Raw genomic sequence first — 24,036 nt, 5'->3', positions numbered from 1 at the left:
CTTGGGACACTAGAGGAGAAGTTTGAGTTACCCCCGGGAAATGCCTTTAGATATATGCAGGTGAGGGCTTTTGTGAGGCGACAGGTCAGGGAATTCCCGTTGCTCCCGGCACAAGAAGTTCAAGATAGGGTGATCTCGGGTGTATGGGTCGGGGAGGGCAAGGTGTCGGCAATACACCAGGAGTTGAAAGAAGAGGGGGAAGCGCTGGTAGAAGAGTTGAAGGGTAAATGGGAAGAGGAGCTGGGGGAGGAGATTGAGGAAGGTCTGTGGGCTGATGCCCTATGTAGGGTTAATTCCTCCTCCTCGTGTGCCAGGCTCAGCCTGATACAATTTAAGGTGGTTCACAGAGCTCACTTGACGGGGGCGAGGTTGAGTAGGTTCTTTGGGGTAGAGGACAGATGTGGAAGGTGCTCAGGGAGCCCGGCGAACCATGTCCATATGTTTTGGTCATGCCCGGCACTGGAGGGGTTCTGGGGGGGTGGGGGGGGTGGGGGTGGGGAGAGTGGTGGGAGCAATATCTCAGGTGGTGAAAGTCCGGGTCAAGCCAAGCTGGGGGCTAGCAATATTTGGAGTAGTGGACGAACCGGGAGTGCAGGAGGCGAAAGAGGCCGGTATTCTGGCCTTTGCGTCCCTAGTAGCCCGGCGAAGGATCTTGCTAATGTGGAAGGAGGCGAAGCCCCCCAGCGTGGAAGCCTGGATAAACAATATGGCTGGGTTCATAAAGCTGGAGAGGATTAAGTTTGCCATGAGAGGGTCTGCGCAGGGGTTCTACAGGCGGTGGCAACCGTTCCTAGACTATCTCGCGGAGCGTTAGAGGAAGGTCGGTCAGCAGCAGCAGCAACCTTGGGACACACACACACACACACACACACACACACACGTCCTGGGAGGGGGGAGGGGGGCGGGGGGGGGGGGGAGGGAGTGGGGGGGGGGGGAATGGGGGACTGCCTGGGAGGGTGGATGAGCAAGAGATAACATGAAGGGTTGGGGAAACTAGCACGTACGGGAGAGGGTCAGTGTACAAAGCTATGTAAACATATCATTTTGCCATGTATATATCTTGCTCTGAGCGATTTCTAATTTTTTTGTTACGGGGGGGGGGGGGTTATTGTTAGTAAGGGAGAAAAATGGTGTTAAAAAACTTTAATAATTATATATATATTTGTTAAATAGTGTAAATCTAAAACCTGTCTTACTGCAGCTTCTTTTAAGTTTTTTATACAGAGAAACTGCTGAAGAGCCAAGGAGAAATAAAATGGAAGTATGTCAATAGAATCACAGAATCCCTACAGTGCAGGAGGCGGCGATTCGGCCAATTGAGTCTGCACCAACCCTCCGAATGAGCATCCCACCTGGACCCGCCCTATCCCTGTAACCCCGCCTAACCGTTGGACACTAAGGGCAATTTTAGCAAGGCCAATCCACCTAACCTGCACATCTTTGGACATTTTAGGGTTATATGGGCTACAGTGTCACTGATTGGCTAAGGGTCATGGCGATGAAGATATCAGATGCATTTGGAGCTCGAGAAAGACTTATCTTAATGTTTGGAAGAGCAGAGAACCATTCCAACATGAAGTGGCCTCTTGGCCAAAGGATTAGGGTAAAATCAATCTTTTGTACTTTATGTCTGTTCTTAATTGTGCTGTAATCATTGATGTCACTGCATGGGATGTTTTGTCTAGCCACAAGCTACAAATTCAGATCACCTTACATCAAAAGGAGTTCAATACCACTTGATCAGAAAACTAACTCAGGGACCTGATATGTAAAGTGGAACTAACCTAATTAAATCGCCCAAACCTGGCCATTTGCCAATAATGTCAGGCATTTGCAGTCTCTTCAGTTTGAATGATAATCATAATCTTTATTATTGTCACAAGTAGGCAATTAACGCTGCAACAAAGTCACTGTGAAAATCCCCTAGTCACCACTTTCCGGCGCCTGTTCGGGTACACAGAGGGAGAATTCAGAATGTCCAAATCGCCTAACAAGCCGTTTTTTGGGGATTTGTGGGAGGAAACCGGAGCACCCCAAGGAAACCCACGCAGAAAAGGGGAGAACGTGCTGACTCTGCACTGACAGTGACCCAAGCGAGAATCGAACCTGGGACCTGGCACTGTGAATACATTTGAAGGGAAGGATTTGCAGGACTATGGAGAAGAGCTGTCACAAATGCAAGAGGCCAAATGGTCTCCTCCTTGATGCTGTATGATTCTATGATAACATAGTGAATGCAACCAGAATAATCAAATTAGAACTAACCTCTATATGCGTGCCCTTTAATAATAACTTATTAAATGTCTGCCTCAACCTCTTACCCCTACTGCAATCTGCCTAGTTCGTCTTTAAAAAGAAACAGACTACCACTACTCCTCTTAAACTTTCCTTTTGGCTCGTCTCATGCTCGCTCTAAAAGACATTATCTTCTTCCTCATTGTGCTCCCTTGTGCTGCCAACAGTCCACTACAGAGACCTGAGCAGAACATTCAGGTTGGTGCTCCCAGTTCACTACCAGGGGAGTGCTGCACAAATTTGCCATTTTGCAAATGAGACTTTAAACCCCTACCAGGTGAATGTAAAAGATCCCGTGGGGCTATCCGAAGAAGAGTAGCAGGAAGTGCTTGCCCCTGGCATCTAACATTTTCCCTTACCAACCATCACCAAAACAGATGATCTGGTCACTATCCCATTGGCTACTTGGGGGGAGCTTGCTGCATGTGTGGAAATTGGCTGCAACACTTAGATTGCAACACCTTAAAAAAAACACTTCATTAAATAAAAGGAAGACTTGTACTAAGATAGAGCTTTCTATGACCATTGAAAGTTTCAAAATGCTTCACTGCCAACAAAGTGCCTTTGAAATGTGATCACTGTTGCAATGCAGGCATAGCAGCATTGATTGTAAAGCACTTTGCTGTGCCCTTTTGCTGGGAAAGCACTGTACTTTGCTTTATTTTCAAAATAATTGGTTCCAACACAGGATTTAAAATATTTTTTTTATAGCATCCAATTCTTTTTTTCCAATTAAGGGGCAATTTAGCGTGGCCAATCCACCCACCCTGCACATCTTTGGGTTGTGGGGGTGAGACCCATGCAGACACAGGAAGAATATGAAAACTCCATACGAACAGTGACCCAGGGCTGGGAATGAATCCCAGGTCCTCGGCGCCGTGAGACAACAGTGCTAACCACTGCGCCACCGGGCCGCCCTCCAACACAGGGGGCTGGATTCTCCAATTGTCAGGCTATGTCCTGACGGCAGCGTGGGAACGGTAGCAATTTACGACCGGAAAATCAGTGAAAAACGACCACCGATCCTCTGTTTGGTGGTGGGAGGGTAGCAGGCAGGCAGCGTAGAGCCAGCTGCCGATACGGCCAAAGAATTGCCGGGTCCATGGCCGCGCATGCTCACGCAGGTGGCCTGCAACGGCTGCGCTGTGCAACATGGCGTCTGCCGCGCCTGCCAAATAGTGTCCCCCCTTTGGCCAGGGTCGCGACCCCCGGACCACCCCCAAACAGTGCCCCCAGCCCCTGCCAAAGTCCCCCCTGATCGCGGATCGGCTCTCCCCTGACTGTGGCGGCGCTGGACTGAGTCCGCAGCTGCCACGCCGAGGACCCGACAAAAAATAGCATGAGAGACCCATGCCGTCGGGAACTCGGCCGGTCGGGGGCGCAGAGTATAGGGGGAAGGGCCTCAGGTAACGTCCTGAGGCCGTCGATACGGCGTGCAGCGTGCTCCTAGAGTACGCCGCTTTGGAGAAGGCGGAGCATCGCGTAAGTGACGCCGCTCCCGATTCCGTCGCAAGCGGGGATTCTCCAGCCAATCGCCAAACGAGATTTCGATGTGGGAGACCGGAGAATCCCGCCCAAGATCTGTGCTTGACCGGAAACCTAACCTGAAGTGGATGTTCTTTCTCCAGCTCTTTATTCTGTCCGGCCTCAAGCAGAGCCTCGATTGACTTGATTCTCTCCTCCAGACGTTCTTTCTCCGAGCCAGCCTCCATCAGCTGAACGCGCAGCTTCTCCAGCTCCTCTGCTTTCCTATTCAGGTCATCCTCTGTGGACACCAGTTTAGCCTGAAGATCTGCAGCCAAGAGCAGCAGAGAAAAACATGCTGTTAACATTGAATATGATGTGGAGATGCCGGTGTTGGACTGGGGTGAGATCAGTAAGAAGTCTTACAACACCAGGTTAAAGTCCAACAGGTTTGTTTCGATGTCACTGGCTTTCGGAGCGCTGCTCCTTCCTCAGGTGAATGAAGAGGTATGTTCCAGAAACATATATATAGACAGAGTCAAAGATGCCAGACAATGCTTAGAATGCGATCATTAGCAGGTGATTAAATCTTTACAGATCCAGAGATGGGGTAACCCCAGGTTAAAGAGGTGTGAATTGTCTCAAGCCAGGACAGTTGGTAGGATTTCGCAGGCCAGATGGCGGGGGATGAATATAATGCGACATGAATCCCAGGTCCCGGTTCAGGCCGCACTCATGTGTGCGGAATAAGGTCAAGGCCTGTCTAAAGAATGGGGAAACCCTGTGCAGTACATTCCACAGTTTCTGACCAGTGCCCAGTGAGCAATGCAAAGGTCAGGATATTATGCCTGGACGAACTTAAAACTCAGAATATCGCATCCCTTTTCCACACTACTGAATCATAGAGTAAAACTGTTTTGTTTGGTGATCACCCAGAGATACACACTGTTGGAAAAGTGCTGAGAATTTTCAAGTTGACGGAGAAATGGGTAGGATAGGAGAACTGCAGGCGGAGTGGTCATTTGTGAATTCCATTAACTTTGAAAATTCATTTCTATGCAGGATAAGTCTGATGAAACGCTCATAACCATTACCCCAGGATTTAACCTTCTCGCTCACTTGACCTATTGACTCACCAGTGAAGCTATTGAGAGTAGTGTGCTGTTCCCCTCTTATTTTCTCGGTATCTGTGAACAAGCTGGAATAGCTGCTCTGGGATTTGCGAAGTTCCTCGCTGACATCATCAAGCCTCTTCTGTAAAGTCCTCTCTGTTTCCTGCTGACTTGACTGCAAATACCAGAGTGTATAGGTAAATCAAGGGAAATAGTTGCAGTAAATTGACAATGGTACAGGCAAGATCAAGGCATCAGGACAGGACAAGGTCATTCAGCCTGTTTCATCATTCAATCAGAACAAAGCTGGTCTGCACCTGAACTCCATATACCCACCTTAGCTCCACATGAAATGAAATGAAATGAAAATCGCTTATTGTCACAAGTAGGCTTCAATGAAGTTACTGTGAAAAGCCCCTAGTCGCCACATTCGACGCCTGTTTGGGGAGGCTGGTACGGGAATTGAACCGTGCTGCTGGCCTGCCTTGGTCCGCTTTCAAAGCCAGCGACACATTACTTAATACCTCCTTACAATCTCAGTTTTAAAAAAAATGTTTTTATTGGTTTTCACAGTTTATGTTTCACATTTCAGTTTGTAAGTTAAGTTATAAGTTGCAGGGCAGCACGGTGGCGCAAGTGGTTAGCACGGTTGCCTCACGGCACCGAGGTCCCAGGTTCAATCCCGGCTCTGGGTCACTGTCCGTGTGGAGTTTGCACATTCTCCCTGTGTTTGCGTGGGTTTCACCCCACAATCCAAAGGATGTGCAGGGTAGGTGGATTGAACACGCTAAATTGCCCCTTAATTGGAAAAAATGAATTGGATACTCTAAATCTTTTTTTTTTAAAGTTGCATAACCACGCATAATACATAACAAACACAACCAAGGAGTAGTTAAAATTACAAATGAGGAAAACCACAGAAAGAAGAAGAAAACAGAAACAAACATAGATCCTTATCTATATTTACATACACTTGTCTCCCCTCCCTCCGTGGCCATGGTCCCCCTTTGACTGACCAGCCTTTGCTGTACTCCATGTGGCCCGAACGTGTATTAACTGGTGTGTTCTTGTTGTTCACTCTGGTTTTCAGCGTGATCTCGGGCACATCCCCTGTGGCTTTGTCGCGTCCTTCCCATTCTTTTTTGTGGGCCTTCACGCCACCCCCCCCTTTCCCCTCCCCCCCCTTTCTTTTCCTTTAAGTTCCGTGGCTCGTCCGTGTCTCCCCTTCCCCTCCCCTTTGCTCTATTGGTTTCTGGCTAATAACAAGTCTTGGAACAAGTTGGTGAACAGCTGCCACGTCTGTGGACGCCCTCTTCCGACCCATGGATGGAAAATGTTATCTTCTTAGAGGAAATCCGACAGGTCAGACAGCTAGCCTGCAGCTTTAGGTAGTGCTGCCAATCGCCAGCTGAGCAGGATTCTTCGGCGGGCAATTAGGGAGGCAAAGGCTAGGGCGTTGGCCCCTTCCCCATCAGAGTTTTGGCTACTCTGACACCCTGAAGGCTGCCACTTTTGTGCCTGGCTCCACCCTCACCCCCACAACCTTGGACATTGCCTCAAAGAAGGTCATCCATAACCTGACAAGTCTGAGATAGGCCCAGAACATGTTGGTGTAGCTGGCCAGACCTCCCTGGCACTGTTCGCATTTGTCCTCCACCTCTGGGAAGAACCAACTCATTCGGGTTCTGGTTAGGTGCACTTTGAGCACCACCTTCAGCTGCATTAGGCTCAGCCCTGCACACGTGGAGGTGGAGTTCGCCCTGTTTAGTGCTTCGATCCAGAGTGCCCCCTTCTATGCCTAGTTCTTCCTCCCATTGTTCTCTTGTCTCGTCCGGGGGGGGCGCACTTCCTCCTACAATCGCCCATACAGGCCCCCACAGTTCCCCCTCCCTAGGTTGCCCATGCCCAACAGTTCCTCAACTAGCGAATGTCCTGGTATCTGTGGGTTCATCATGGTTTCCCTGCAGTGGAACTTTTTGACCTGTATATGTCTCAGTTAATTTCCTTTGGTAGTTGGAACCTCTCCATGAGTTCCTCCAGGGTCGCTATTCTGTTGTCTGTGTACATGTCGCTAACTGTCAGTGTCGGCTTGTCCTGTCTCCACCTTTTGAAGGTGGCGTTCATTGTTGCGAGAGCAAACCTGGGGTTGTTACAGAGGGGAGCAATCGTGAAAATTTTGGTCAGACTGAAGTATTGTCTCATCTGCTACCACCACTGGGCTTCTGCAGTACTTAGTCGGAGGGGATGGGAGTGCCGTTGTGACTAGGGCTCGGAGAGATGTCCCTATGCAGGAATTCTCGTTCATCCTCACCCATTCCGCTCCCGGTTCCTTCACCCATCCCCTCATTCTTTTCTGCTGTGGCCGCCCAGTGGTAGAACTGTAGGTTTGGGAGAGCCAGGCCTCCCTGACCCTTCCTGGCCCAGTCCATCACACGAACCTGCCTCCCATCCATTGAATTGCATCTACACCTCCCGCTGCCTGGGGAAAGCGGGCAGCATAATCAAAGACCCCTCCCACCCGGCTTACTCACTCTTCCAACTTCTTCCATCGAGCAGCAGATACAAAAGTCTGAGAACACGCACAGATTCAAAAACAGCTTCTTCCCCGCTGTTACCAGAATCCTAAACGACCCTCTTATGGACTGACCTGATTAACACTACACCCTTGTATGCTTCACCCGATGCCGGTGTCTAGGTATTTACATTGTGTACCTTGTGTTGCCCTATTATGTATTTTCTTTTCTTTTCACGTACTTAATGATTTGTTGAGCTGCTCGCATAAAAATACTTTTCACTGTACCTTGGTACACGGGGCAATAAACAAAACAAATCCAATGCTTCTTCTCCTTTATAGGGCCTATTTTTGGATCCTCCCCCCTCCCACCCCGCCCACACACTCACGCACACATACATACACAAATGCCAAGATTAGTTTGTCTGCTGTGTTGAAGAAGCCCTTGGGGATGTAGATCGGGATGGATCTGAACAGGAAGAAGAACCTGGGCATTTTGATCATCTGCACTCTCCCTGCCAGTGAGAGTGAGAGTGTGTTCCACCTCTGCAGGTTCTTTTTGACTTCATCCATCAGACACATCAGGTTCCATTTGTGGATCCGTGTCCAGTGGTGGGCTATTTGGATCCCCAGGCGGTGGAATTTGGTTTGGGCTTGATTGAACGGTAATCCCTCCAGCTCTGCCCTCTCCCTTGCGGGTTCACCAGGAAGCTTTCACTTTTGCTCAGGTTGAGTTTGTAGCCCAAGAAGGCTCCCTTACCTTTTCCATGCTGGCTTGGGGGTTTGTGATGTAGAGGAGCAGGTTATCCACATAGGGTGAGACACTATGCTCTCTGTCTCCCCTCTGGATACCTCTCCACCCCTTCGTCTTTCTGAGGGCGATCGATAGTATCTCGATTGCCAGAGCGAACAGCAGCGGGGACAGCGGGCATCCCTGCCTCATGCCTCTGTGCAGCTGGAATTATTTAGATCTGGTGGTGTTAGTCCGTACGCTCGCCATGGGAGCACTGTACAGTAGTTTCACCCAGGAGGTGACCCCTGGCCTAAGACCAAACTGTTCCAGTACCTCTATGAGATACTTCCACTCAGCTCTGTCGAATGTCGTTTCTGCCTCCAGGGAGATGGTCACTTCTGGTGTTCCCTCACCAGATGGAGTCATTATCACGTTCAGCAGGTGTTTGATGTTTGCAGTTAGCTGCCTGCCCTTGACAAAGCCAGTCTGGTCCTCCGCAACATCCTCTGGCCACTTAGTCAGGGTTTTTGCCACGACTTTTGCGTCTACATTGAGTAGCAAGATGGGCCTGTAGGATCCGCATTTAGTCGAGTCTTTGTCTTTTTTGGGTATCAGCGAAATTGAGGCTTGTATTAGTGTTAGCGACAGGGGGTCCCTTACCAGCGAGTCTGCAAACATCTCTTCTAAGTGCGGGCCAGAGTTGTCACAAATGTTTTGTAGAAGTCTGCCGGGAATCCATTTGGCCACAGCGCCTTCCCCGCCTGCATGGAGGTGATACTCTCCATGACCTCTGCCAGTTCTAATGATGCTTCCAGGCCCCATCCCCTTTCTTCTCCTACGACCAGCATGTCCTGTCTGTCGAGGAACTGCTTCATCCCCGAGTCTCCTAGGGGGGGCTCAGAGGTGTACAGGCCCCGGTAGAAGGTCTCAAAGGTCTTGTTGACCTTTTCCGGTGCAGTGACCAGCCTGTCGTTGCTGACCCTAACCTGAGCTATTGCCCGCGTGGTGCCTGTTTTCTCAGCTGGTGTCTGGCAGAGTTGGTACACTGCTTTCCTCGTGGAGAGCAGGTCAAAGTCCATTTGTAGCTTCTTCCTCTCCGTCAGTAGCTCTACTGTCGGGGCCGTGGCGAATCGCCAGTCCACCTCCAGTATGGAGTCGACCAGTTGCTGCCTAGCTGCCCTCTCTTTCCTATCTCTGCGCAGCTGGTATGCAATAATTTCTCCCCTCATCACTGCCTCCAGCACCTCCCAGAACATGGAGGGTGAGACCTCCCTATTCTGCTTGTTGTTAACATACCCATCTATGACCTGTGATATCCGTTTGCAGAATGCCTTATCGGTCAGGAGGGCCGTTTCCAGCCTCCATGGCCTGTCTCCAACCTCATATCCATGTCGTGTGCAGCGAGGTCGGAGATTACGATTACGGAGTACTCCGCTCCTATTACCCCTGGAAGCCCGGCTTTCCCCCCGATAAAGGGGGGGGGGCAGAGGCCTGGGACAAGTAAGAACCCCTTCTTCCCTGGGTGTGTGAACCTCCATGGGTCCACTGCCCCCAATCTGTTCCATGAACACTCCAAGTTCCTTCTCAGTGTTTGATTTCTTTTCCCCCGATTTGGGGTTTGATCTGTCTGTCCGTGGGTCCTGTACACAGTTAGAGACCCCTCTCATAACGAGTCTATGCCGGGGATTTCTGCCATGGTTTTTTTTTTATGAACTCCGTGTCGTCCAGTTGGGAGGGTACACGTTAACAAGGGCCCTTTCAGGACACCTTTAATCATGACGTACTGTTCCCTTGGTCCATAACTATCCTCATCGCTGTAAATGCTGTCCTTTTATTAAGCAGTGTGGTCACCCTCCCACCCAGCCCTCGTCCCATAGCGTTATGGGGATAGGGTGGAAGTGTTGACCTTGGGTAGGGTGCTCTTTCCAAGAGCCGGTGCAGACTCGATGGGCCGAATGGCCTCCTTCTGTACTGTAAATTCTATGATATGATATGAATGTCCGACCTAGCTCTTTCTTACCCACAGTCAGTCCTTCTCCTTTCGGTGGGTCTCTTGGAGGAAGACTATGTCAGCTCTCATACTTTTCAGATGGGTGAAGATGCTGGATCTTTTCACTGGGTCGTTAAGTCTCCTGATGTTCCAGGTGACTATTCTGATGGGGGTTTCAATCCACCCCTCCCCCTGCAGGGTCATTCATACTTACCTTGTGGCTGCACACCTGGGTTTCCTTTTATCCAGGGGCTACCCAGGATGGCCGGCATCTATGTGTATGTGTACGCCATGTGGGTGTGCCGCTGCACTCCAGGGTTTCCCTTTTTTGGGGGGGCCTCAAAAGTGGCTATTTGCAGTGCCTTTGTGTTACTTGCTGCCATTTGCAATCTGTTCCGGCCAGCCTAGTGCCCGTCCTCCCCCCTTATCCCTCTGCTATTCCCCAGAGTATGTCTCGTCCCCTCCTCCCCTCGTCCCTGAGTGTCCCACCCAGCTTTCCCCCCTGTAGTGTTCTCCGCCCCTATCGCCAGGCACCCTCTCCCCGACAGGAGATGTATAGCGTTCCCCCCCCCCCCCCCCATACTTCCTAGTGCTAGCTTACCCGCTAGTCTGAATACCCCTTCCCGGGAACGATCTATGCCACACCCTACCAATACGTGTCCGCTCCCCCTTGTGTCTGCTCTCCCTTCTTCCTACTCAGCCCCCTCCTGTGCCCTGCTGCTCTCGCCTCCTCCTTTCTGAGGCTTAAGTCCAGAATTTCAAACAAAGCGGTTCAGTCCCGCGCAAATAGTTTCTCAGTGACTCGATACGCTGGGGTATCTGATTCAATGCTGGTTACGTTGTTGTCTTCCCAGCCCATGTTTGTGGACGAACTCATCTGCGTCCGCCAGTGCAGTGAAATAGTATTCCCTGCCCTGGAACGTCATCCAGAGCTTGGCTGGGTACAGCATTCCGAACCCACTTCTTTTTATAAAGGGCTGCCTTGGGCTTGTCAAATTCTGCCTGGCGCTTGACCAGGTCTGCCCCAATGTCCTTATACACCTGGATCGAGTGACCCTCCAGTTGCAGATCTTGTGTGTCTCGCCCAGTTTAGGATCCTTTCCCAGTCTTGGTATCCAGAGCAGCTTTGCGATGATGGGCTGCGACTGTTCCCTGGCCTTGGGCTTTGGCTGGAGTGACCTGAGGGCTTTGTTGGATTGGATTGGATTGGATTGGATTTGTTTATTGTCACGTGTACCAAGGTACAGTGAAAAGTATTTTTCTGCGAGAAGCTCAACAGATCATTAAGTGCATGAAAAGAAAAGGAAATAAAAGAAAATACATAATAGGGCAACACAAGGTGCACAATGTAACTACATAAGCACCGGCTTCTGGTGGCTTGGGGAAGCTTCCCTCCCCACCAGTTAGCCTAGTATTTGGGCCACATTCTCCATCGGTTCCTGCCCTTGGTTCCCTCCAGTAGGCCCACAATGTGGAGGTTCTGGCGGCGCGACCAATTTTCTTGATCCTTTAGTGTCCCTTGTGTCGCTACCAACCTTGTCATTTTTGTTTCCAGCACGGCGGTCTGATTGCTCTGGTCAGTCGCAACCTTCTCCAGCTCCCTGATCATCGCCTTCCGAGTCTCCAGCCGCCTTTCTGCCTTTTCCAGTGCCTCATGCAGGGTGATCAGCGCCTCTGTCACAGCCACATCTCTGTTTTGATGGCATCCTTGTGCTCTTGGGGTTCCTGTGTTAGGAACTCCGTCCATTCGTTCATCAGGGGTGGGGGGTTGGGGGGGGAGGGGTCTGCGTGAGGTCTGGCGTTCCTTCCAGATCAGGTGTGGCCGGGACCTCATCAGCCCTCATGCTTGCCATTGTCTTGGTCCTTCTCGCCAGGCTTTTACTGCCTTTGCCGTCTTTTCAGCCCCTGGAGTTGCTACTACTTGACATGTCTTATCCTGATGGTGTTGGAGGAGGGTAAGGGTTTTATCTTTATTGATGCCATAAGTAGGCTTACATTAATACTGCAATGTAGTTATTATTTAGGACTGAAAGTGCAGGAGGAGCCACCTTTCGGGCGTCCGTTCAGCACATCCCCATCACCGGACGTCCATCCAACCTCAGCTTTTAAATGTTCAGTTGTCCCTACCTTTCTCACTGGTCCATATTTCTCATGCTCTCACTCGTCCCCCAGTTTATTTCCCTCCAGTTTATATTTCTTTCCCTGTCTCGCTCCCCCAGTTTTTTTCACTCTCTCCCTCCCCCAGTTTGTGATTCTCTCGCACCCCCAGTTCGTATTTTTCTCTCTCCCTCCCCCAGTTTTATGGTGATCAGGGACAGGATTCTCCCCTATCCGGCGGGGCGGGCAGTCCCAGCGCCGAGGAGTGGTGTGAATCCTCCGCACCTTCAGGGGCTAGGCCGGCGCCGGAGTGGTTTGCGCCCCGCCGGCCAGCGCGGAAGGGGCTTAGTGTCACGCCAACCGGCGCTGAAGGGCCTCTGCCGGCCAGCGTGAGTTGGCGCATGTGCGGGATCGCCAGCGTGTGCTGACATCATCCCAGCGCATGCGCAGGGGGGTTCATCTCCGCGTCGCCCATCGTGGACTTTTACACCAGCCGACGTGGAGGAATAGAGTGCCCCCACGGCACAAGCCTGCCCGCGGATCAATGGGCCCCGATCGTGGATCGGTGGGCCCCGATCGTGGGCCAGGCCCCCCCAGGACCCCGGAGGCCGCCCGCGCAGCCAAGTCCCGCGGGTAAGTACCTGTTGTAATTCACGCCAGCGGGACCGGCCGAAAACAGGTGGCCACTCAGCCCATCACGGGCTGGAGAATTGCCAGGGGGGCCGCTGCCAGCGGCTGCCGACCGGCACGGCGCAATTCCCGCCCCCGCCAAATCCCCGGCGCCGGAGAATTCGGCAGCCTTACGGGGGAGGGATTCACGCCACCCCCCCAGCGAGTCTCCGACCCGACGGGGGGTCGGAGAATCCCGCCCCAGATGTCTCACTTTTGCCAAGGCAATTCTGGTGTCCTGAAGATTTGCTCAAAGTAGCTCTAAAGTCCCAGTTCGCCATTTTTCCTTCTTATGTGAACCATATCATATATTATCATGCATGGGGCTGGTTTAGCACAGTGGGCTAAACAGCTGTCTTGTAATGCAGAACAAGGCCAGCAGCGCGGGTTCAATTCCCGTACCGGCCTCCCCGAACAGGCGCCGGAATATGGCGACTAGGAGCTTTTCACAGTAACTTCATTGAAGCCAACTAGTGACAATAAGCGATTATTGTTATTATTTCCAACAGCACTTCACCTTTACCACAGCATCAGCATCTCTTCTTTTCACTTCCCCTCCCCTCCTGTTTACCGAGTGTTCCATTTACTGTCAGCAAACCAGAATAAACCCTCTATTGCTGTACAGCTCCCTGGGAATCAAAATGCTGTCCACTTGCCACTTGTTAAATGGCTGCAATGGAGCATCCAGAGCAGGAGGGAATTTATTTTGCCCCAAATTGTCCTCAATAGGACAGCTCTAATTGTGAAACTTTTGTGTTCTTCTGGCTATACTCCAGCACTGTCTTCAGCTGCATCAACTTTATTTACACTCCACCACTTATATCTTCCCCCTACATTTCTCAAATTCCCCAAAGATTACGCTCAACAACCATCTTCCAGCCCACAAAGAGAATAGCCGGTTCTGATTGGTCATTCGGAGTCCTCCGGCCGGTTCTGTGTGGCTCTGAGACCTGTCAATCACTCTGCAAAAGTAATAGGCACAGTTGAACTTGGTAAGTAATGGTCAAGTTTGGTCTCTGGACAATTTAAGTCCTCCTAGCACATTGCCGTTAAATTTAATAGACAGTGCTGAGAGGAGTGGCTTGTTCTGGAGGTAAACACCCTTTCCAATGCTTGAATTATTAGACGCTGTATTGTTTCTCCAAGGAGGTGTGTGGATGTGAGAGTGATTGACAGTGCTAAGGGACAATCACAAAGGCCCAAATGGGACATAGTGCTATGACAGATAGTTAGGCAAACAATGAGACCTAAGGGTCAAGGGGCACGTTCAACCTTACATCTTAATAGGCTTGCCAACTTTGACTGTACATATTCCAGGAGGTGTCATCACTTGATTTCCTATCTTGAACGGCCCCTCTCCCCAGACGCCTGCCATCAGTCATCCAACATGTCAATCAACACAGAGCCCCACCATCCCAAAGCTTTTCACTTTGTTCCAGTTTTGACTGTTGAAAATCTCTCTCTCTCTCACTCCCTCCCAAGTTGGTGATGTTCTCCCTCTACGCGAGATGGAAGCACAGGTCAGATGCACAGCTGTAACACTGAGGCACCAGTTCCACCACCTGCAGCAAGATTCTACATTATTTCCTTTCAAAAGTTACAAAGCATGGTCCAACTTAAGCTCAATTGGTGACCTCATGCATTTGAACTCCACATGCCAGGATTGCCTTTGGTGTTCGACCATGTCAAGATGGTTGTGGAGGCTGTGAACTAAACTAAACTCATACATCCTGAGCTGGGGAGGGCAATAAAACAGAAAATGGAGGAGGGGTGGTAAAAAAATGAAAAAGACTCACATTTACATGGTGCCTTTCAAAATTTCAGCAGATCCTAAAGTCCTTTGCAGCCAATGAAGTATTTTGAAAAATGGTCACTGTTGCAATGAAGGAATTAAGACACTCAACCTATGCAAAGAAGGGTCCCACAAAGATAAATATTGGTGAAGACACTGGGGAGAAGTGCCCACCTCTTCAACAAAATAATGCCCTGGGATATTTTATGTCCCCCCCCCCCCCCCCGAGAGGGCAGGTTTAATGTGTTGTCCACACGACTCTACCTCCAACAGTGCAGCACTCCCTCAGTACTGGAATGAGACTTGAACCCACAACCTTCCGACTCGGAGATAATCACTTAGACACAGCCAAAAGCAAGACTGAGAACACTCACACACAAAGAAAAAACAAAAGGGAGAGAGGAGCCTGCAGGAGAAAAGTCACAAGACGCTCAGCAAAGAGTACGAATGGCACAGCATGCAATGGAAATAGTTGGGCAATCTGCTCTCAGTCACCTGAAGCTCAGTAAGCTGCTGCTCGTACTTGCTGACTTTGCCGTCCAGCACCTTCCTCTGCTGCTCTTCCTGCTGGAGGCTCTCTGACTTCTCGCTCAGCTCCTTGGTCAGCTTGGTACACTCCTGCCGCAGTTTAGCCAGCTCAGCATTCTGCCTGTGGCAAAATATCGATCACAGTCAATCTCAAAGAAAAAATAATACCCATGGGAAAAAGATCTAGCTACGACATGCATTGAGACATGCATTAAGACAAGGGTACCAATGGTCTGAGCTGTTCCACAATCTGCTACCTGTTTTATGCTATCAACCTTCTCTGCATATTCACACAGCACTGAAAGCATACTCATACAACACAAACAGCAGACTTACACAACAAACTCCAGGACCATTGACACCAACCATGAATCCAACCCTGTGAGTACAGCCATTTGCCGCCGACAGCTACCATCCTCTTTCTCTCACCCCCCCCCCCCGATCCCGACCCCCCCCCCCCCCCAAAAAACACCCCTTACCTCCCGCCCTCAGCTCTCCCCACCAACACTACCAACACCCCTCCCCCACTCCCACCCCTCAGTGATGCTCAGCGGCCCCTGTCCCCTCGGACTCCCTAGTGCTCAGTGGGGATAGTGTTGCTTGCCTCCTTCCTCCCTCTCAAGAGGTCGTGGCACCTGGTACCCATTTTTTAAAAGGTAGTAGTAAATCCCACTCACATGATGTCACGCCTGGTAGGCGGGATGATTCAATGTGGACTGAAGATGTGATGTTAAAAGCCTGCTAAGTAGATGCTAATGGATCAAATTCATGTTAATCAGGTTCATGTCCTTCCTAGGAGTGGGCCAGATCGGGTCATCAGGGATGGCCCAGGAAGGGTGCGTTCAAAGGGTTCACCAGCCTTTGTTCCATTTTTTTTGGTCTCGTGATATTTAGCGGCTGTGAGGGGATTTGCTTCCCGAGGCTACCAGGCCCGCTGAATCCCGCCCATGGAATTTGTAACTCAGTCTCTATGGGAAGGGTTTTTTCTCGTCCCTCCAAAGTCAGTCCCTGCTAAGGGTTCCTTGGAGGCGGGGCAGGCGAGTCATGCAAAACACCGTAGGCTTCGGCGGACTTGGCACATCCCACCAGCAGCAAATGGCCAGCTGCCTCTGCCACAGGGCACCCCACCACAGGGGAGGGGGGGGGGGGGGAATTCTAACCTGTGTCAATCCAGTCCCTGATGTCTCCTTAGTTGAGTTGATACTTTAGTTGGAATAAAGGTCTTTTAGAAACAAAGGGCAATATCTAACGGTTCGGATGCAAGGCGGCCAGTAAATCATATGAGATGCCTCTCGTGGGATTTATCTGGCTCGCCATGCCTCACAAAATCTCATGGGGCGTCACGTCACGATCTGGATCCCGCCCAACAATGGGGCGCCCAGGTGGCATTGGCAGACTGGCAGTGCCAAGGTGCCCAGGTGCCATTCTGCCCATGCCGGTGATTGGGCCCAGGGGTGCCCTGCCCTTGTTAGGTGGGGTGTGGAGGGCTTGATGACCCCCTTATAGGTGAGTTGGGGCGGTGGGGGAGGGGGGGGGGCACTTTAGGCTACCCTGGCTAAACCCAGCTAAATGCGCTCGACACGGGATTCTGTTTCATTTCTGTTAGATCACACCCAAAGAGCTCTCACGGAGCTGTGAAGCCTTTTGTAGATGGCTAGCCAGGAGATTAGTTCTGAGGTGGACTTGGAAGCTGGAATAAGTACAGTAGTTTGGCTGCATTAGAAGGCTTGCAGCTATGTTTCAGCTGGTTCAGATATTTCGCCCCTGCTTCGTTCAGGATATTTGAAACTACAGTCCCTGAAAGTTAGTTTGCCACATGACTACAGCTTCATCACTACTGGATCCAGCCCATCACGATACAATCGGAGTTGACAATGGCCTTTCACTTTTATCTTTGCTCCAACTTGAGCTCAAATATTCTCCTTTGTTCAGTGTGGCACATGGAGACAACAATCTAGAGATCCCATATTCCTCAAACAGTGGTTCATCCTTAAACAATGCGATGTGTAAACTTCACAGTGGCTGCAAAGTAGCCTTATTCAGGTCCATGTTTAACTAAATATTGGCTACAGAATTGAATAATGCCCACAGTTTAAATTCCCATAGTAACATGTTAAATTGCAGCCATTTTAACAGGTCTTATAGCCACTTTCATTAAGTAGGATCTTACAGTCCATAATACCCAATACACTCACTGATTCGGGTTTTCATTTAAATATTTCATAGAAACCATACAGTGAAGAACGAGGCCATTTGGCCCATTGAGTCTGCACCGACTCTTGGAAACTGCACCATACCTAAACCCACGCACCCACCCTATCCCCGTAACCCAGTAACACCACCTAATATTTTGGACACGAAGAGGCAATTAAGCATGGCCAATCCAACTAACCTGCACATCTTTGGAATGTGGGAGGAAAACGGAGCACCCGGAGGAAACCCACGCAGACACAGGGAAAACGTGCAAACTCCACACAGACAGTGACCCAAGGCCGGAACTGAATTCAAGTCTCTGGTGCTGTGAGGCAGCAGTGCTAACCACTGTGCCACCGTGCCAAAGGTTGAAAGTGGGAGGCTAGCCAGTAGTGCCTTGGAAAAGCCAAGTCTAGAAGTGACGACAGTATGGATGAGGGTTTCAGCAGCCGATCAACTGGGGCAGGGAGGAGTCGGGTGATGTCACGGAGCCAGACTTAGTGATAATGCTGCTATGTGGTTGGGAGCTCAACCTGGGGACAAATATGACACCGAGGTTGCGAGCAGTCTGCCTCAGCCCTAGGCAGTTGCCAGGGAGAGCGACGGGGTCTGCAGCTAGGGAATGGAGTTTGTAGTGGGGACAAAAGGCAATGGCTTCAATCTTTCCAATGTTTAGTTTCCAATGTACCAACAGGTACGGTTGCGTGTGCACACAGACCTGTCCATGCACATACCAACACAGATGCTCCTGAGAGCCCTGATTGTACCCTAATGGTGAAAACAAGGAGGCAGCATTTAAATTGGATGTCTGACACCCAACCCAGCTCTTTCTTGGGGTTATGGACCTGTGCCCTGACTCTCCTCCTCCCCCCCCCCCCGAACCATCACCACCACCAATCCTCACACTGCACTGGGCCCCCCCCCCCCTCCAAATATCTTCACTTCCAACCTCACTTCCCAGAATTTGTGGATCTGAACGTCATCCAATCCAATTCCTCATTCTTTCATCCAATCAAGGAACCAGTGCCAGACTTGTATGCGAGTTCAGCTTTTAGATAACTCTGCAATCGTGAATCTTCTTTCTATCAAAAGCATTGGAGCCTTCACTGACACTGGAAATGTTCTTACTTGCTTTCAGTCTGGCTTGTGGCCTGGTTGAGGGCATCTCTTAAAATGGAGTTCTCCTGTTGCAAGCGGGCTATCTGGGCAGTGGGTCCGTTCTCCAGCTGCTCCTGGAGCCCTCGGATCTGGAATGGAAATATTTGATCCAATATTGGGAATATGCCTTACAAAAAACAATGCCTGCACTCACCAGAGATGGTTTAAGTCAGTCTTTTTATACACGTGCCCACTGATAAAGATGCTGCTCAGGTTTTGAATACCTCATACGGGTGTGATAAAAGATCATCCTAATGACAAATCTATCGAAAATTAGTTTCTACTTCCTGAAAAGACAGAAGTAAAAAAAAACTAGAAGTACACAACACTCACTACCCGAGCGGCATTCATATGGAGCAGGACCTACACTGGAACTGGGCCTGGCAATGTCTCAAATTTAAAATTCTCACACTTATCAAATGGCCTCTCATCTCTGTAATTCTGTAACCTCATCGAAGTACACTCTGTGGCCTCTTCGATTGTAAATCATCCGATATTCATCATTTTATTGGTGGCGTTGCCGTCAGCTGCATAGGCCCCAAGCTTTGGATTTCCTTCCTAAACCTCTAGCCTCTCTCCTCCCTTGCTCTCCCGTCAGACTTAAGAACAACCTTCTTGAGCAAGCATTGAGATGACCACCTGTCCTTATGACCTGTTATGGGGCTCAGAGTCAAATTTTAGTTTGATAATGAACAAATAAGCAACAGGAGCAAGAGTGGAGCATTTGGCCCTGCAAGTCTGCTCCATCATCCAATGAGATCATGGCTGATCTGATAGTGGCCTCATCTCCACATTCCCACCTGTCTCCATAAACTCTTGACTTCCTTGTAAATCCAAAATCTGTCTTGCTCAGCCACAACTATACTCGCCTCCAATGCTCTCTGGATAGAGAATTCCAAAGGTTAACTGCCCTCAGGGAGAAGAAATTCTAACTCACCTCCATCTTAAATGGGAGATCCCTTATTCTGAAACAGTGATCCCCAGTTCTAGATTCCGAGGTGAAATATCCTCTCAACTTTGTCAGGCCTCAGAATCTTCTGTTTCAATAAGATCATCTCTCATTCTTCTAAACTCTGGTGGTTGGGAGCTCAACCTTCTCAACCTTTCTTCATAAGCCAACCCTTTTGTCACAGGAATCTCTGAACTGCCTCCTCCGCAAGTAAATTGCTCCTTACATAAGATGACCAAAATGGCACGCTATATTCAAGGTGCGGTCACACTGACACCCTGTACAGTGATAGCACATTTTCTCTACCTTTATACACCATCCCTCTTGTAATAAAGGTTAACATCCTATTAGCCTTCCTAATTATTTGCTGTACCTGCATGCTAATTTCTTGGGATTCATCTTTGAGGACACCCAGATTCCTCTGTACTGCAACATGGTCGCTCTCCATTAAAATAAATTCTGCTTTTCTATTTTCCCTACCATAGTGGACAATCTCACATTTTCCCCCAATAAACTCCATCTGTAAAATTTTCAACCACTCAATTCACCTAATCTATGTCCCTTTGCAGAATGCTTGTGTCAATCTCACATGCTTTCCAACCTATCTTTGTATCATGGGCAAATTTGACTACAATGCACACAGTCCCTTTGTCCAAGTCATCAATATAGATTCTAAATAGATGTGGCCCCAGCACTGGTCTCTGTGGATGATGCTCTCTTGAAATGCCTTGGAATGTTTTATTACAATAAAGTCACTAAATAATTGTACCTTCTTGTTAAGATGCTGCCTTCACATTTCTTAGTGGTTCCATGGTTAAGTATAAGCTGTGCCGTTGCTCTCTATTGCTATCGTTCTCGACTAGTTCACTGAGAGGGCTGACTGGCAGTCACGTCTTACCCTTTGAAACCAAAAGCCTGGTCATAGGCTTGTCTCGCCTCGTAAGAGTTGTCCCTCAAGGTCGACTGAGCACAGGGTACCAGTGGTAGTCACGAAGGAGGAGGTGATAGCTTTGCCTGTGGCCCAGCTGAAAGGGATTGTGAGGGAGGCAAGAACCCATGGTGTGGGAGGAGGGAGGTGGGGTAAATAAAGGGATCAACAAATAGGGTTAATAACGGAAGAAGAAGGGGGAAGAAATTATTGAGACCATTAGTTTTGGGGGGTGGGGAACTAAGACATCTATTATTTTCTCACCACCTCCTCTATTTGTTTCCCTATGCCACACACAACTCCCAGACCAAAGGACAGAACAACCATCCCCTGCCCATTCTCTTCTATTGCTGCCCTCCCGAAACATAACCAGATTTGGACCAAGGGGACTTTCTATTAAATTTCCCCTGGCCTTGAGAGTAGATGAATTTCCGGTCATATACCATTTGGAGCACAGTGTTCCAATTTCAACACTGCGCCTCAGGAGGGTCTTAGAGGGTATGCCATGCAGATTCATCAGAATGATCCCAGAACCATAAGGGTTAAATTAAGAGGACAGGTTACACAGATTAGCCCTCTGTTCCCTCAAGTAGAGAGGCTTAGAGGCTAACTATCTGAAATGTTTAAGATGACTCAAGGATTTGACGGGGTAGGACAAAACTAATTCCTCTGGTGGTGGAGTTCAGAACAAAGGGCCTTCAAAAGTTAGAGCTAGCTGGTTGGGGTGAGGTCAGGAAGCACGGGCGGGATTCTCCGCAATTGGCGCGATGTCCGCCGACCGGCGCCAAAAACGGCGCGAATCAGTCTGGCATCGCGCCGCCCCAAAGGTGCGTAAGTCTCCGCATCTTGAGGGGCCGAGCCCTCACCTCGAGGGGCTAGGCCCGCGCCGGACTGATTTCCGCCCCGCCAGCTGGCGGGAAAGGCCTTTAGTGCCCCGCCAGCTGGCGCAAAACTGACTTTGCCGGGCGGCACATGCGCGGGAGCATCAGCGGCCATTCACGGCATCCCCACGCATGCGCAGTGGAGGGGGTCTCTTCCACCTCCGCCATAGTGGAGACCATGGCGAAGGCGGAAGGAAAAGAGTGCCCCCACGGCACAGGCCTGCCCGCGGATCGGTGGGCCCTGATCGCGGGCTAGGCCACCGTGAGGGCACCCCCCGGGGCCAGATCGCCCCGCGCCCCACCCAGGACCCCGGAGCCTGCCCGCACCGCCTTGTCCCGCCGGTAAGAGAGGTGGTTTGATTCTTGCCGGCGGGACAAGCATTCCAGCAGCGGGACTTGGGCCCATTCGGGCCGGAGAATCGCCAGGGGGGGGGCCGCCAACCGGCGCGGCGCAATTCCCACCCCTCCGAATATCTGGTGCCGGAGAATTCGGCAACCGGCGGGGGATTCACCCCAGCCCCCAGCGATTCTCCGACCCGGCGGGGGGTCGGAGAATCCCGCCCCACATCTTCACACATTGGGTTGTAGAAGTCTGGAACTCCCTCCCCAAAACGTTATGAACACGAGGTCAATTAACATCGCAAAACTGAGATTGATAGTTTTTTGTTAGGCAAGGAAATTAAGTTTTTTTCTTCTTTTTTTGGAGATGTCGGTATCACTGGCAAGGTCAGCAATTGTTGCCAATCCCTCACTGCCCTCGAGAAGGAACTGGTTGAGAAAACCTGCTGAAACTGCTGCAGTGCATGTGGTGCCGGGACACGCACAGCACTGTTATGGGAGGACGTTCCAGAATTTTGACCCAGCAACAGTTAAGGAATGGTGATATATTTCCAAATTAGAGTGGGGTGTTGGAGGGGAACTTGCAGGTGAGGTGGTGGTGTTCCCACGTACCTGCTGCCTTTGTTCTTCTAGGTGGTAGAGGTCACGGGTTTGGAAGATGGTGTTGAAGGAACCTTGGCAAGTTGCTTTCGGTAGCTGCAATAACGATACTAAATGATAATCTAAATGAATGGCGGAGCAGGGTGGAGGGGCAGAGGAGGCCCTGTCCCTACTTCCTCTCCCAAGGTGAGCCTGTTCTCCACTTGTCTCACTCTCCTTCAACAAAAACATCACTCCTTAGCCAAGAGTGAAACAACAGAGACAATGAAATGTGCAGCATCTCCCTTTTGCTATCCTGAGAACATGTAAGATCATGACAGCAAATGCGGCGTAGTAATAGTTTGGCATATGTCTATGGACTGTGAAGTACACTCGGTCCTGTGGGAGAATGGGCAGACAATGACCAGCTCTTCATTTGGTGCCCGGGGGTATGTACAAAAACATCAGGCTGGTCCTATGGTCCCTGCTTATCTCTCCTTGCTAAAAAGCAATGTGGGTTATGGGGATACGGTTGCAGGATATGGTTGCAGGGGTGTGTGTGTGTGGGGGGGGGGGGGGCATCTAGAAGCAGAATTATTTGCTTTAAGGCAAGACTTCACTTCTCGGGAGGAAGTCTGGTCTTAGAGAGCTACTGGCCAATCGGATGGCTGTCAACTCCATAACCGCGGCAGCGCCAGCTGGAAGCATGGCCACTGATGGGACTACAGGTAGTCTTACAATGCCAAGGGGCTCAGGTAAGTCCAGCCTTTGGGGTCTCAGCAAGGAAGGTGAGGGTCCGCAGGCAAGAGGCTCCTTGGAGGGTTAAATGGAGGGCTGACCTGGGATGGCAGGGTAGTGGGAGGGGTAGTGCCTCCGGTGGGCTAATGGGATTCGCAAAGGAGGATCCTTCCCTCCAACCCGAGGCCTGACGCTCAAGGGCCACAATAGACTCAATGGCTGGCAGGCCATCCAATGTCTCCCCACTATTGCCCACACAATTTGGGATAAGCTGGGGACATGTGGGTAGGCAGTGGGAAGGCCACCTGCTGGATTTTAACTGCCTGCCCCGCCTTCAAACCCACTGGTGGGGGAGTGTAAAACCCAGTCCAACAGTCCACCCACTGATGTTTCCCAAGAGGCCTTAACATCCTCATTTTGACAGATTGGACCAAATATTTTCCTCAAGCTTTGAAGCTCCTATCATGCATGCCCAACGTCCCCTTACGTTAACATTAAATGGAAGTTGCCACTCACAGCAGGAAGAACAGTTCAGTGTGGACCTGCACTAAATCCATCTCCGGGATTTAAATGTGCCCCTCTGTATTTCACAAATGCTTCCATATTTTCTATGCCTCCCTCCCACATACCCTTGATAGTGGAGTCTCCGTCATAAACCCAATGGAAGCCCACAGCTCCAAGGGATCGGCTCCTAGTACATGGCCTGGGAGAATTTTACAGTGGCTGTTTGAAAGGGACATTGGTCACTTTCAGTTCCAGCCCCTGCATGCCTTCCTCAGTGTGAAAATTGCATGACAACCAGCAAGAGATAACAAAATGGCGACCAATGAAGGTGGCCACTGTCACTCTTTACCTTGCTGGCATTGTTTCATCTAATAGAAATTCAGCAAAACGTTCTCCTGGAATGGCTTCTCAAAATAGTATAACCGGCAATCTTGGGGCTACCTTGTATCAAGAATGTGTGATGGAATATGTGAGAAATGGGGGCCAATCCTGCCTGAACCTGCGGCGAACAGATATAGGACAGTGACGTGGTACCTGGGATGTGTTAGAGCATTAACTGGTATAGGGGGTAGTAT

General features: G+C 50.3%; 1 protein-coding gene across 3 annotated transcripts in view; it reads right to left on the bottom strand.

Annotated features, from left to right (window-relative positions):
* Positions 1-24,036, bottom strand: part of LOC140420007 (ribosome-binding protein 1-like) — a 195,039-nt gene that overhangs the window by 72,196 nt on the left and 98,807 nt on the right. For all 3 annotated transcript variants that reach the window (XM_072504044.1, XM_072504038.1, XM_072504042.1), the window contains exons 6-9: positions 18,514-18,632; positions 15,160-15,313; positions 4,896-5,046; positions 3,900-4,087 (exon numbers count right to left, since the gene is read on the bottom strand). In XM_072504044.1, the coding sequence (XP_072360145.1) occupies positions 3,900-4,087; positions 4,896-5,046; positions 15,160-15,313; positions 18,514-18,632 (612 nt within the window). The remainder of the gene's footprint in view (positions 1-3,899; positions 4,088-4,895; positions 5,047-15,159; positions 15,314-18,513; positions 18,633-24,036) is intronic.

This window comes from Scyliorhinus torazame, chromosome 1 (assembly GCF_047496885.1).
Source record: "Scyliorhinus torazame isolate Kashiwa2021f chromosome 1, sScyTor2.1, whole genome shotgun sequence".
Taxonomy (NCBI): Eukaryota; Metazoa; Chordata; class Chondrichthyes; order Carcharhiniformes; family Scyliorhinidae; genus Scyliorhinus; species Scyliorhinus torazame.
Note: the sequence above shows the minus strand (reverse complement) of the source record. Positions and strands in the feature narration are given on the sequence as shown.